At 31.6% G+C, this 16,304-nt stretch overlaps 1 protein-coding gene across 1 annotated transcript in view; it reads left to right on the top strand.

Annotated features, from left to right (window-relative positions):
* LOC134716784 (uncharacterized) overlaps window positions 1-16,304 on the top strand; it is a 182,630-nt gene that overhangs the window by 127,714 nt on the left and 38,612 nt on the right. Inside the window, exons 80-93 of the mRNA XM_063579792.1 lie at window positions 102-262; window positions 597-752; window positions 2,459-2,574; window positions 2,949-3,010; window positions 4,891-5,063; window positions 6,057-6,086; window positions 8,179-8,281; window positions 9,207-9,346; window positions 9,901-10,060; window positions 10,428-10,588; window positions 10,976-11,120; window positions 12,672-12,853; window positions 13,458-13,566; window positions 14,040-14,188. Of these exons, the coding sequence (XP_063435862.1) occupies window positions 102-262; window positions 597-752; window positions 2,459-2,574; window positions 2,949-3,010; window positions 4,891-5,063; window positions 6,057-6,086; window positions 8,179-8,281; window positions 9,207-9,346; window positions 9,901-10,060; window positions 10,428-10,588; window positions 10,976-11,120; window positions 12,672-12,853; window positions 13,458-13,566; window positions 14,040-14,188 (1,847 nt within the window). The remainder of the gene's footprint in view (window positions 1-101; window positions 263-596; window positions 753-2,458; window positions 2,575-2,948; window positions 3,011-4,890; window positions 5,064-6,056; window positions 6,087-8,178; window positions 8,282-9,206; window positions 9,347-9,900; window positions 10,061-10,427; window positions 10,589-10,975; window positions 11,121-12,671; window positions 12,854-13,457; window positions 13,567-14,039; window positions 14,189-16,304) is intronic.

Genomic DNA, 16,304 nt, shown 5'->3' with positions numbered 1-16,304 from the left:
CTTGTAAAAAGAATACCATATTAACTAAAGAGAAGAAAGATTGCAATCTAACAAAAAAAAGTATTACATATGATACCCCATTAAAATCTCTAATTTTCCAGGCCAGGCAGTATCATAGCTGGGTGTGAGGCTGAGTTTTATATGGACATAACAGAACAGAAACTTGAGATGACCTTGAAAACAAGAATAGAGGAAATCCAAGGTGACCCAGAGTACACCATCTTACAGAAATGGTCAGATCTGTCTGTTGAAACACTCCCAGGTAAAATATACTAAAATAGCAAAATCCAGAAAAGTTTTTAATTCTCTGAAGCATAAAATGCATTTAAATTCAATTACCTATGTCCTGTCATGCCTTAAAACTTTTCAAGGTGTTCAGGTTTGTCTGTACCTAGAGTAAAATTTGTGGCGTAAATAAGGCCATATAAGCAACAAGGTTATGATGAATCTAAAGGCAATACTTCATCATTAGTTATAAATGTAAAAAGTGAGTAATGTCTAGCTCATATTTATTTTTATAATTTCAATACTGATTGTTAGTATCGACTTCTTAGCTTACATCTGGCAGATGAAAGTAAAATAAAAAAACATTATAGGTGATACAGGCAACAAACAAGGAACCTGTCCAGCTGTTGGTAACCATACTGTTGGTACCTGTGTGGAGGAATGCTCAGGAGATTATTATTGTACAGGGGACCAGAAATGTTGCTCTAATGGATGTGGTCATGTCTGTATGGATCCTGATTCTAATTGTAAGTTAAAAAATTAAATTACTGCAAAAAATGAGGCGATTACTTGATGTTTTATTAGAAATTAATTGCAGTAATAGGATTGTGTTTTTGGGTTTGTGCCTTTGTCAGTTTGTCCATGAGTCAGTTCAGTATCAGGTTATAGTTTTTAGATAAAGTAAAATTAAGAATAAATTATCGGTGAAGGTCCCAAGTCTCTACGACTTCTGGTTCTCAAAATACAATTTTTCTAAAATTATGTACAATTTTTCAAGGGGAATAACTCCTTATAAGGGTTAATAACAAAATGATTGTACATATTCATTAACATTGCCATCTGTTCCTGTACATGTTGCCGTTTTCAAATCGATTCTATCTTTTATACTTTTTGAGAAAAATGCAAAGGAAAGAAATTGTTTCAAGGGAATATAACTCTCATAGGGGACGATGAAATCCTATTCAGCCTCAAATGGTAATACATCATGATGAGAGCTACATTATGTCCAACCAAGTTCATGATATCTTTAAAACCAATGAGGGGGGGTCATGTTGAAAAAAATCAATAAAAGGGAGATAACTGCTAAAGGGGATGATGAAATCATTAACAGGGTCATTTGGTAATACATCTTGGTGAGGTCTAGCTATGGTCCATATTTTGTCTCAATAACTTCAACAGAAACAAGAGGCATGTCAAAAAATGTTGGAAGGAAAAAATGAAAAAAAAAGAAAAAAAATCATTAGAAAAACAATAAGGTCTTTCCTCACGTAGGGGAAAGACCTTAAAAATAAATATGGGGAATATGTGACAGGGGTAGTTTATTATGAAGGTGTGTTCACATCAATTTGAATCTTAAGTACACATGATCATTATGATCACTTATTGACCCTGATTACACAGTTCACTTAACATAGCTGTTCGGAGTGAACCAAGGCCCTACTTTGACCTATAACCATTTACTTTTGAAAATTTATAGACTTGGGTGAAGAGTTGTCTCATTGGCACTCATACTACATCTTTTTATATCTATTGAAATGTGATAGTGAGAGTTAAATGCATTCTCAGGTTAAAGGTTATAGTAAAGATAGTTAACCATGAAGTTTGAAACTTAAAAATTAGTACACTGGTTCATTATTTGTTGAATAAAGGTGGTACCTAACACTACAGTGAGATAGCTCTGTAATATCAGTTAAACCTTTTAATTACATTGCATTGTGAAGGCGATTTAAAGCTTCTCAATGATCAAAATTATTGTTTTATAACCAGTGTAATTTTTTCTGATAAAACGCTTGGTTCAAATTTTTTGAATTTTTCATATTTTTGTAAAAGGGTCAAAGTAAATACTTTGTCAAAATTTTATTAAAATTAAACAAGCCAAATTAATTTTAGGGAAAGTGTTGGGTACCACCAGAAATGATGTGACAGATTACTATATTGACCCCAAATTCACAGACGTAGGATAGTTAAAACAGAGCATGGTGTCATGTGGATGTAAAAAAAAAATGTTGAATAAGCCATAACACCATAAATATAATGACAGTCCGGTCATATAGCTGATGTATTTAAAATATTCATTGGACATTAATTTTCATAATTTTTCATGAGTTAAACTACAAATAGAAGTATTCAAAGAAATACAAATTTCTTAAAAGCATATATGCAGAATTTGTCAAGACAAATAATTTGATTTGTATTGTATTCTTCAGAAAATTATTTTTTGATTGTTTTTCAGATAACCCTTCATATGAGTTTGAAATTACCATAAAATTTGGCATTCCTTGGGATGCAGAGTATACTGATAAAGCCAGTGGAAAATATCAGAACTTAACAAGAGAAATTCTAAAACAGGTATTTGATTTTTAGATTGCTATATATTTTGAGACAATGTATGGTTATTTTATTCATACTGCAGCCCTTAAGACTGTTCCAAATGAAAGTTTGGGTTAAACTTGGTTATAAATTTGAAAAAGAAGTAAAAATCATCCAGCCTTAACCTTCATACTTTCAGGATGTCATAGATAAACTCTACAAAAATACAATAGCAATGTCACAAACACTGCACAAGTTATAATGTCAATGCATTTCAATGTGTATAAGGAACACTTCAGGTATAGTAATCAATATTATTTAGGTTGACTATGATGATTTATTATAAAGAATAAATAACACAGTATTCAGAAAGCTTTTAACTTAATTGAAAAATTGTTATTGTTTTATTTTAGATGACGATAGCATCAGGAAATTTTAGCTCATACATTGCCTCCATGAAGATTACAGATCTAAGGTTGGTATATGGATTTTTATCACACCACGGGTAAATTGTGATGGTTTAACGTCTTCACATGGTGACCCCCTATGAGACCATAGGGGTTAGTAAATTTCATAGGGGGTTCATGACGGGTTAATGGTGACGTCATCTATAAATGTTGTTGTGTTTCATTGTTTATTTTACAACAAAATGCAGCAGAAAAAGTCCAGCGTGCGATAAATTTGTTATACGGTTAACTACTGATCCCCTACGAATCCATAGAGGGTGAATAAAATCCATAGGGGATTCAGCCTCAGGCCTCAACCCCTATGGGTTTTACTAACCCTCTATGGATCCTAAGGGGGTAGGTAGCAAACCATATAACTTATAGTATCTACTGCAGCTATTTTTTTTATTGGCTGGTAATTTATTCATTGGAAGCTTAATAATAGTATAATATCCCAAACTTCATTACTTTATCCACCAAGACTTCAATCAACTATAATCTTAATATCACACAATGTCAAACTTTCTATAACCAAGGACAAATGAAACAGAAATTAATTTACAGTGGTAGCTTCAATAATTGATTGTCTTTTCAAGGACAAATTAAAGGTACATAGAATATATACCACAGAGAACAATAGTTATTAGTTTGTGTTTACAATTGGACAGATTATACTTGTTAAAATTTAAACAGCCTGACAAAGAGGAACTGATTATGGTGAAAGTTTTACTTCTTTTCCAATAAGAGTTTTATATTTCTGTCTGTAGCTGCCTTATTAACTCTATGATTTATCTATGAGTATTGCTTCTTGTAGAAGGGCCAGTAACTTTTCATTTGAAAATAATTAAGTTGTACAATCTGGTTTTATATTTCAGACAAGGCAGTGTGTATGTGGTGTTTGTACAATCTGATTTTATATTTTAGACAAGCAGTGTGTATATGGTGTTTGTACAATCTGATTTTATATTTCAGACAAGGCAGTGCCTGTATCTGTATGTGCTGATTTTATATTTCAGAAAAGGCAGTGTGTATATGGTGTTTGTATAATCTGATTTTATATTTCAGACAAGGCAGTGTGTATGTGGTGTTTGTACAATCTGATTTTATATTTCAGACAAGGCAGTGTCTGTATCTGTATGTGCTGATTTTATATTTCAGACAAGGCAGTGTGTATATGGTGTTTGTACAATCTGATTCTATATTTCAGACAAGGCAGTGTGTATGTGGTGTTTGTACAATCTGATTTTATATTTCAGACAAGGCAGTGTGTATGTGGTGTTTGTACAATCTGATTTTATATTTCAGACAAGGCAGTGTGTATGTGGTGATTGTATAATCTGGTTTTATATTTCAGACAAGGCAGTGTGTATGTGGTGTTTGTACAATCTGATTTTATATTTCAGACAAGGCAGTGTGTATGTGGTGTTTGTACAATCTGATTTTATATTTCAGACAAGGCAGTGTGTATGTGGTGTTTGTATTATCTGATTTTATATTTCAGACAAGGCAGTGTGTATGTGGTGTTTGTACAATCTGGTTTTATATTTCAGACAAGGCAGTGTGTATGTGGTGTTTGTACAATCTGATTTTATATTTCAGACAAGGCAGTGTGTATGTGGTGTTTGTATTATCTGATTTTATATTTCAGACAAGGCAGTGTGTATGTGGTGTTTGTATTATCTGATTTTATATTTCAGACAAGGCAGTGTGTATGTGGTGTTTGTACAATCTGATTTTATATTTCAGACAAGGCAGTGTGTATGTGGTGTTTGTACAATCTGATTTTATATTTCAGACAAGGCAGTGTGTATGTGGTGTTTGTACAATCTGATTTTTGTACAATCTGGTTTTATATTTCAGACAAGGCAGTGTGTCTGTGGTGTTTGTACAATCTGATTTTATATTTCAGACAAGGCAGTGTGTATGTGGTGTTTGAAGTGAAGTATTACATTCAGTTAACAGCCAGTGATATAAGATCAGGAATGTTAGGGTTTGTTACTGCAGCAAGGATGGACCCTAAATCTGAGCTTGATCTGATCAAAGCTGTTGATACTGACCATATCTATGTAAAAATAATAACAGGTAATTAATGCTGTTGATATCGATCATAATTTCATGGCATAATGATTATGAACACATGTTATTGGGTTAAGATTGGAAATTCATTTTAGTTAAGCGGTAAAGGTAGCCTTTTATACAAATCCTCCACCCATTATATAAAATGTACAAGGGCTTGTTTGGAAGCTGAGACATTTTCACAGAAGTGGTTAAATTCTCCAAGCATGAAGTGAGAATCATTTTTGTCGAGCCTGTGACTTTTGTTCAGCTACTAACTGGGACTTATTCACTTGAATCTCATAGATCTGAATTTTGTGGTGGCAGGAAATCAGCATTATGTAAATCCTATGTAAAGTCAGATGAAGATGTAATCCATTACCTACTGTTGTGTATGTCCTAGCAGAGAAAAGAAACATATAGCAAACTTAAGTCTTATGTGATATCAGATATTTGCTTGGGATATTGGTCTAAAGAATTTAAAGCACATTTGGATGTGATAAGACTCATTGTCGACAGTTCTTTTCTGCTACCATTGCCTAGAAATAGGACCGAATTGGACAAAGATTAGCTACGGACATGTAGATGCATTCAGTACCTTTGTAATAGTCATATAGATTTTTCCAATTAGGTCATCTCATTTGATTGTTTATTTTAAAGTTTGTGACCTGTTATTAAGATCAAAGGGGTACCACTTAAGATAAATCAATGATATTTTGTTATAGTTGTATCATCATTGCCATATCTTATGTCTAAGAAATTATTTTGCTCTGTTAACATGATAAAATGTTGCTATTTTATTTTAAAATATACTCTCAAATTATGAAAAAAGCTAGACATCTGTCTGTCTACAATTTTTTTTTTAAATTTCTGTACTTTACTGATAAATGGACTAAGTATTTTACAACCAACCTTACATTTTAACACTGACAGCAGCAATGGTAGACAAAACACATGGTTCCTTGGAATCCTTTCAAAATTTCAATTTATATATTATGTTTTCTTTTTTCTTTTCATAAGATGTAACACCACCCCCTACTACAACACCTGGTAAGTTTTAGTATATCAGCTGTAAACATGATTTGTACAATAAAAATAAATGTTCTTATAGTGGTTTTTTTTTCAATTTTTAATTTGTTTTTAAAATGGAGTAAAAACATTCAACTTTTAAAAGAATGTAAAAGTTATTTTAAGTAACAAAACAAAATTTATTTAAAAGAATACAGAGATTGCAAAATAAAAACTGTACACCTTTATTAAGTTTGAATCCACACTATAAACCTTTACCAAGATTGAATCCATCTACTGGTATATACCTTTACCAAGAGGGAATCCATACTATATACCTTTACCAAGATTGAATCCATCTACTGGTATATACCTTTACCAAGAGGGAATCCATACTATATACCTTTACCACGATTGAATCCATTATATATACCTTTACCAAGAGGGAATCCATACTATATACCTTTACTAAGATTGAATCCATTCTATATACCCTTACCAAGATTGAATCCATTCTATTGAATCCATACTATATACCTTTACCCAGATTGAATCCATCTACTGGTATATACCTTTACAACAACAACAACAACAACAACAATACTTTATTTTAAGAGGGTTACACAGTTAGCTATATAACTAATCTTCCCTGAGGCCCTCGTAATGAAAAATCAAACAAAACACAAACATATACTAGTACATTGCATACATACATTAGCATAAAAAGTCAAGTGTGATAATAATGTTCAATACAACTTGATAAAATGTGATGAAAAAATAAACATGATGACATGATCAGTTTTTTATATTATTTACCAAGAGGGAATCCATACTATATACATTTACTAAGATTGAATCCATTCTATATACCCTTACCAAGATTGAATCCATTCTATTGAATCCATACTATATACCTTTACCAACATTGAATCCAAACTATATACCTTTACTAAGGTTGAATCCATTCAATATATCTTTACTAAGATTGAATCCATTCTATATACCTTTACCAAGATTGAATCCATATACCGGTATATACCTTTACCAAGAGGGAATCCATACTATATACCTTTACTAAGATTGAATCCATTCTATATACCCTTACCAATATTGAATCCATTCTATTGAATCCATACTATATACCTTTACCAACATTGAATCCAAACTATATACCTTTACTAAGGTTGAATCCATTCAATATATCTTTACTAAGATTGAATCCATTCTATATACCTTTACCAAGATTGAATCCATCTACCGGTATATACCTTTACCAAGAGGGAATCCATACTATATACCTTTACTAAGATTAAATCCATTCTATATACCCTTACCAATATTGAATCCATTCTATTGAATCCATACTTTATACCTTTACCAACATTGAATCCAAACTATATACCTTTACTAAGGTTGAATCCATTCAATATATCTTTACTAAGATTGAATCCATTCTATATACCTTTACCAAGATTGAATCCATCTACCGGTATATACCTTTACCAAGAGGGAATCCAAACTATATACCTTTACTAAGGTTGAATCCATTCAATATATCTTTTCTAAGATTGAATCCATTCTATATACCTTTACCAAGATTGAATTCATACTATATACCTTTTCTAAGATTGAATCCATTCTATATACCTTTTCTAAGATTGAATCCATTCTATATACCTTTTCTAAGATTGAATCCATTCTATATACCTTTTCTAAGATTGAATCCATTCTATATACGTTTTCTAAGATTGAATCCATTCTATATACCTTTTCTAAGATTGAATCCATTCTATATACCTTTTCTAAGATTGAATCCATTCTATATACGTTTTCTAAGATTGAATCCATTCTATATACCTTTTCTAAGATTGAATCCATTCTATATACCTTTTCTAAGATTGAATCCATTCTATATACCTTTACCAAGATTGAATTCATTCTATATACGTTTACCAATATTGAATCCATTCTATATACCTTTACCAATATTGAATCCATACTAACTATATACATTGACCAAGTTTGAACCAGACTATATTCATTTACCAAGGTTGAATCCATTCAATACCTTTACTATGATTGAATCCGTGCTAAATGCCTTTACAAAGTTTAATTATGTATTGATATATTTCAGCACCTGATTGCAATAGTATGACGTACATATCAAGTATATTAGATAGTAAATGTGACTCAGCCAAGTCTCAACTAAGATTGGTTGACAAAGACAGGAAGTGCAGGTAATTAAATATAGAAATGTCTGGGGTTGTCAGTTGTATTTATTATGCCCCACCTAAGATAGTAATAGGGCATCATGTTTTCTGGTCGGTTCGTCTGTTTGTTTGTTCGTCTGTCCGTTCATCTGTTCGTCCCATTTTAGGTTAAAGTTTTGGTTCAAGTTTTTATTTGAGGTAGTATTAACTTGAAATTTAGTAAACATGTTCCCAATGATATGATCTTTCTAATTTTAATGCCAAATTAGATATTTTGTCTAAAACAAAAAGTTTTGACAAAACAAAAAATCTTGGCTTGTTAAGAAAAATGTCATGCAACTTGGACATTTCTCCCCAAAATGTACCAATGTCAGTTTCAGGGGAAGTGCAAAGTGGAAGTTCATCTAATGGGGTCAACTGATAGTCACTGAACTCATCTTGTAGCTTGTTGAAAATATTGTTACGTAGCTCAGGTAAACAAGTCCTACATTTTGACTTTTGGTTACATTGAAAAAGACCGATAAAATCGAAGGTCGTATTACTTCTAAATACCGGAAACAATTCCGGTCAGAAATCCGGGTGAAACGGGTAATGTTAGAAATTCCCGGGACCCGCCGGGTAAAGATAAACTCCTGGGTGAGAGGTGAAAATAACGGGTGTCACCCGCAAAAAACGGGTGAGTTGACAGGTATGACAGACACACACATATATGGCAGAATTAACCTAGCTGCCTCAACTCTTCACCTTTTTTTAAAACTAGATTTTACAAAAAACACTTAATAGACACCGGAACATGCAAAGCAATGATTTATTATACTTTACTGTATGAAAGAATGCTCTCAGTTACTGAAAGAAAGCTCAAAGTACTTTGCCTGTTAAAAAAAAGAATGTTTGTTATTTTAACTATTCATTTTAATTTTATCTTTAATCTGTTGATGATTTCTATTTTCAGAGTTCTATTAGACATGATTGGATGTGTACTGTTCCAGACAGGTATCTGCAACAAGGAACAAATTGTTTCAACAATGTCCAGGGACTCTTGGTCTATGATAGGACAAAATATATCAGTGTTTGATCCAATCTCATGTTTTGGTTTGTATATTTTATCTTTTATGTGGTGCTTCTTTTTTAAATCCTATTTTGTTATTATAAAACAAATATTTATAATCTTTGTCTCATTTTTAAGTTTTTTATTCACCAATGCTTGATTGAAAAAGTTTTTTATTATAAAACAATTAATGTTTTATATTCACAGTAAATATTGATAATATCTATAAAGAACAGAAAATATGGGATGGATAACAAAATAACTAATGTGAAACAGTTTTAATTGTATGCATTCCATCATCATCATCAAACTTGTCAGAGGCAGATTTAGAGGGTTTTTCTGTGGGTGCAGGCCCCCCTTTTCTGGGAAAAAATTGGTTGAATATATTGGGAATCACTGAAGCATTCTGGAGCAGGCCCCCTCTTAGGCAGTCAGTGGGCCCCCACTTATGAAAAATTCTGGATCTGCCACTGCTTGTAATCATTTATTGTTACATTTTGTATAATGTATGATATCTTTAAGCAGATAACTGTAAAAGCTGTTTTTGTCAATTTGACAATTTTTCTTTTAAAGTTTAATTTGAAAGCTTTTGTTATAGGTCCAGGAAAGGAAGTTGTACTGCCGACCATAGTTCCACTGAACGTGACCATGATGCCGTGTGTTAATCCTGATGTAGTTCACTACATTCTAAACTATGACTGTTATTACTACGGGTTACAGAAACAAATGCAGGGAGAGGATAAACTTGACAGTTGCAGGTAGGGTTAAATAATGGACCAAAGCATTTTCACAGAATAAGTTCTAAATGAGAATCTAACCTTGTTGGGACCACAGATTTTATTAACCAGATATCAAAGGAAAAATCAGTTATTGATTTTGGGGATGTATGACATGCGGGCTGGCGGCTGCCAAACAGTGTCTGTTTAGATTTGCAAATATTATTTTCAATAGATAATAATCTATTAAAAAGTTTAGTTTTTAAAATATCGTAGTAAAACTACTGCATAATTCTTACATGAAATCCTTCTTGATATCTCTCAATGTACTACAGATATTATGTAAATTCATTTGTTTGGACATGTCTAATTTTAGATTAGACTTATATTTGATTATATATTTTTTTAGAATGTATTGGTACTCTTCTGCTTGTCTCTATGGAACTTTACAGACAAACAAAGATAAACTAGGACAATGTTCTTTAGAAGAAGTAAATGGTGTTCTAACTAAATATGAAGACGAATTGTTTAAAGTTTCCCCAGATAATGTCACTATGTCAGAATGCCTTGGTGAGTGTTATTTATTCCATACATAGTCTTTCAGATACTTCATATTGTAACAAAAGGAAGATGCTAAAATTGAGCATTGAAAGAAATAAAGAAAATCATTTACACTATGTTAAGATAACAGCACAAATATGAACATTGAATCACACCACACTTTTCACTTTGAGTTTCTTCTTTCTTTTCTACTTCATTATTCTTTACCACAATTCTGCCTTCTTCATATCCACTTCATTCTCTTGGTTCAATCTTTTTTTACTGTTGTTTTCCAACTTACTTATTCAAAAAGCTCTGTTTTCTGTTGATCTCTCTAAAATCTAAACAATCAAAAGTAATTGATTTGACAAAAATTTCTGAACTGTCAGTATATGTCTTTCAATCCATTTTTTTCAGGTTTATACAAGTCAGCAGATAAATGTACCAGAGCAATGTATAGTGAGGATGTTTTCACAATAGTCCAGACCTGTTATGGGACTGCTGTGGCAAACAGAATATCTGCTGCATATGGAATAATGGATCTGTCTGATTACCCATGTCTGTAAGTATACAACAACAAAACAACATTTACATATAACCTTGGTCATCACACCCAAGGTCAAACAGAATATCTGCTCAAATGTTTGGTATAATGGATATGTCTGATTACCCATGTCAGACCTGCCAACTATCCCGATTTTCGCGGTATCATCCCGATTTTTACCCCTCAACCCGAATCCCGATATCGGGATTGTAAAATTAGTCAAAATCCCGATTTTCAACAAATATACCCGAAAAAATTATAGTTTACCGATTTTGAAGTTTTTCTGATCAATTTAAAAAAATCTTTTTACCTGGGGACAAATTATGACAAGTTAATGACTCTATGCTAATCAACAGTCACAACAGGTGTCATAATTAGTAGTTGTATGTAATCAGATTACCTAATGGGTCATAACAATCCTCAAAATTAATTTGTATAAATTTGGTCAAACAGCCTTTCAATTTTAATCAATTTATCATACAAGCACAATTTGCAACATTTGCCGTATTTCCACAGCAAAATCATAATTAATTGAAAGATGAGAACTGTAAAGATAAACATCGTTTATCTTGAAATTTGTTTAATTTTTGAAACCAGACATCGTGTGTCTGTTGATCTAAAATCGACGCCATTTTGTATACACTTCTACTGTGTTACTGTATAAGCCTCCGCAGGTAAGAGCACCTCTGAATACAAAGAAAGATAACTCAAATTTAATCCATTTTCTCATTGATACTGATATAAAGACCATGAGTAAGACTAAATCAAAATCTATCTTCATCCTTCTTACTTTAGGACATGTAGTTTTATGTGTTTTGAGTCGAGGTTCATTTATGAGAAGGTCTTTGGAGGGGGTCTCTACTTAGAATCCTTTATTTTTAATGCCATGTTCTCTATTCCTCAGTTATTTTGTCAATTTTATAATTTAAAAGTTCAAGAATCATGCAAATAAAAGTAACCAAGGCCTACAAGCTCATCATTAGTATACCAAAAGAAAAAAGAAGAGAACTTAGGACAAGTGTAGGAGTAAAAAACAATGCTCACAGAAAAGTCGCTAAAATTGTAACCCTTAAAAATCTTGTCGCGCGCTAAATCCCCCATGGAGATTTTCAAAAGTTGGCAGGTCTGCCATGTCTGTAAGTATACAACAACAAAACAACATTTACATATAACCTTGGACACCATGCCCAAGGTCAAACAGCTGTTAATTAATTGTCTTGCATCTTGTCAGTTGTGTTAGAAATATTTATACATTTTACAGGTAGAAATCAGTACTTGCCCTGGTAAAAAAATATTTCATGTATTCACTAAAAAATGTATCTGCAGCTTGAACTGGAGTCCATCTGAACTTAACACTCAACTTGTGGTGTCAGGTATGATTTGCCATAATTGATTTTTGTTTTTTTAGTAAATTAAACTGTTTTCATGATCATGTGACACGGACTCATTCATGATGAATATTGCCTTCTTTGCATTAGCCTGATATGTCTTAAAACCTTAGGTTGACTTTGTGATATTTAAAAAAATAGAATAAGTTTAGATTGAAGTTAAAATTTCTGTTTTATTCAGTATTTACCAAGAGATGTCAGAATGTTTATACAGACCAATTAAAGAACATAAACTATGCCTGGCTAATGAGACAGAGGTGATGGAAGATCACATGATCTGGCTAACCAATGGTTTAAATGATATTATGACTATAGCGATGGGATCTCCACTTAATGAGAGAAAGACAGTACAGACCTGTATGGGTAAATTATAGGATATTTGTATAGTATTTCTGAGATTTTACTACACAGACATGTATAGGTAAATTATAGGATAATTGTATAGTATAGTATTGGACAGTAGAGATGTGTATAGGCTAATTATATAAAAGAGAGATGAAAGATACCAGAGGAACAGTCAAACTCAAAAATAAAAAATAAACTTACAATGCCATGGCTAAAAAAGAAAAACAATAGTACACAAAATACAACAAAGAATAAACACTAACAACACAAACCCCACCAAAAACTCAAGTTGATCTGAGGAGCTCCAGATGGGTAAGTAGATCCTGCTCCACATGTGGCACCCGTCATGTTGCTCATGGTAATATAAACCAGGTAAAAAGTCTAATTATAACAATTGTGAAGTATTTCTGGTACAATGTATTTGACTGTAGAGTAGTGTATAGGTAAATTATATGAAAATATGTAATTTGGGGTCTAAAGATCTTACAATTGTTTATAAATGTGTTCAACAGTGCCAAATATGGTATTTTTCTGATTATTTTTTTACTTAGTACTTTAGCAATCAAGCAAAACATGTCTTAGGAGTTAAGAAATAAACTCTAATAATTGTTTTTTATTGTAGCTAATGTAACAAAGACACCAGACTTTGGTCAGGATCTGTGTGATGATGGTGCTGGTTTGATAATGTCAGAAATAACTTGTTTATATTCTATAGGTGATCAAATCTGCAAGTAAGTCTAATTATATATTTACAACACCACACTAGTTCAATAGATTCCGGAAGGTCTAAACAAATGTTTTGATCAAATGTCCTCCGTTAGACTAATAATTTCATAAAAATGATAGTTGTATTTGATTTACCTCTGCAGGTACTGAACTAATTGGAAGTTTGATGGGAAGTAATGTGTGTAATTCTTTGATAACTATCTTTTGACAGTCATGGCTAGCGAAACTTACATCAATAATATTGAGAATGGAAATGGAGAATGTGTCAAAGAGACAACAACCCGACAAAGAGCAGAAAACAGCTGAAGGCCACCAACACGCGAGAAAATCCAACACCCTGAGGCATGCTTCAGATCTACACTAAACAAAAATGTGTATTAAGTGATAATGGCTTTTTTGTTTCATTTGAGGGTTGTTCTGCAAATGAGCACATCTAGTTTTAGTTTTTAGATGTATAACAATTTCTCCTATTTTTCAGTTCGTTGGAGTCTTCATATATTCCTTGTTTGACAAATGGATTGTCAAGGAAAAGGATATTTTGTTCAGCGGAAAGAATTTGGCATAGTCTAACTGCAGTGAGTGATTTGTTTGGAAAGTTAACTTATGGTAAAGTGGACATTACTAGCTGTAAGTTTAATAGTACTATGAAGTATTACCAGTATATATATTACCCAAATGAATATAAGTTTGCTAATGGGTACAACCCTGCTTTCCTGACCATGAATTATTCATGAATATTCACGAACAATTCATGAATATTCATGAATAATATTCACGAATATTCATGAATATTCAAGGTAACAGTTCATGAATATTCATGAATATTCATAAATGTTAAATGGCACCTTGAATATACATGAATAGTGTTTGAACTGAATAAGCTTGAATATACATGAATATTGTATGAACTGAATAACCAAGAATTAACATGAATAATTATCTATAGAATATTCATGAATATGAAATAGGATGTCCATTAAAAATGCATGATAGAATATTCTATAATCACCATGAGTGTAAAATATATATCTATCCCAATAGTGAATGCTAAATACATACTCTAAAATAACCTTGAATGTGAATATTTCATGAATATTGAATGGTTGAATATTCTAGAATAACCATGAATATTGAATGGTTGAATATTCTAGAATAACCATGAATATTCCCCTGCGAAATGATTATGAATAGTTCATGAATGTTCATGGATGATTCATGAATGATTCATGAACATAATTCATGAATGATTCATGAACATAATTCATGAATTGTTCATAAAAGATTCATGAACAGTTAATGAACTAGACATGAACTACAAATGGACAAGCACGTTCATGAACCAGTGAATAATGAACTATTCATGAACAGAAAGTGTTCATGAACTCTTTGGTTCATTAAAGTTCATGAACAAAAATAGTTCTTGAACTTTTATTATTCATGAATTGTTCATGATTTTATAGTTCATGAACACGCTTGTCCATTTGTAGTTCATGTCCTGTTCATGTATAGTTCATGATTTTTTTATGAATGATTCATGAATTTGTTCATGAACCATACCAGTCCATGAATCATTCATGAACACATGAACTACTGTGTTTATGAACTGTTCATTAGTAATTTAATTCATGAACATTGTTTGTCCACTTGTTGTTCATGAACTGTTCATCTAAAGTTCATGAAATAATTTAAAAGGATTTTTTTTGAATTTTCATTTTTTGTGTTATTATCATAAGTAAACTTCTCTTCCTGTCTGTAATTAAAATTGCTGTATCAGGACTTCCAACTAGAAATGCTAAATAACATCTTGGTGCAGTTGTTCTGCTTGAAATTCTTCACAGTTGAACAGATCTTTTAATCAATAAATGCATCTGAGTTTCCCCCTGCAAAATCAAAAATCACTCCACAAAGAATCAAAAGTCCTTGATATTTGTTTTTATAAATAAACACTCAAGATTAAACAGTTTCTAACAGGTATAATACAATGTAATAATCTAATTTAACAAATGTTGTTTTTATTAAAATATCAATAGAGTAAGATTAATAACATGAATATCACTTCAGCCTTTTCATGACATTTCAAATAATGTACCTACCCCCCTTTTTTCCCTTTAAATTTAGCCACACACAATCATAAGAGTGGCTGAAGCATGAATTATTTTTACCTTGAAATACAATATATTGTACAAATCTATCAGTTATTCCTGAATGGAAATCATTAAACTAACACTGCAAAATGTAAAGGCTACTTTCTGGTGTTTTATATTTATTTTAATTAATCAATAATTATTATAAAATGCTTCAACAAATAGTTATTCAGCAAAAAAATATAATCAAAATATATATAATTTACTTATCTGATAACAAATCTGCTTTGTTTTGACAGCTATATTACTTCACTCCTCATCAAACATCTTCATTTGTATTGTAAGCGTCAAAAACATCATTTTGCTGACGTCATTATGATGTTTTTCTATTCCCAGTCACTTGTAATCATTTGTCTACATTGTAATCTTTTGTCAAAGTCATTGAAGCGTTTTACAATAGGTAAACGTAATTCATTAATAATGATAATTATTGACACCAGTCTGCATTGTTTGGGAAAGAATGAAATTTAAGAGTATCAAAGGGGTACAACCAATTTTAAATCAAAAGGGGGGTGAAAAAATTAAATATGAACTTATTTTTTTAAAACTTAATAATATATTTTTGGATTATATAAAAGATGACATTCCATTTTTCAAAA

Source organism: Mytilus trossulus, chromosome 4 (genome assembly GCF_036588685.1).
Source record: "Mytilus trossulus isolate FHL-02 chromosome 4, PNRI_Mtr1.1.1.hap1, whole genome shotgun sequence".
Lineage (NCBI taxonomy): Eukaryota > Metazoa > Mollusca > Bivalvia > Mytilida > Mytilidae > Mytilus > Mytilus trossulus.
Note: the sequence above shows the minus strand (reverse complement) of the source record. Positions and strands in the feature narration are given on the sequence as shown.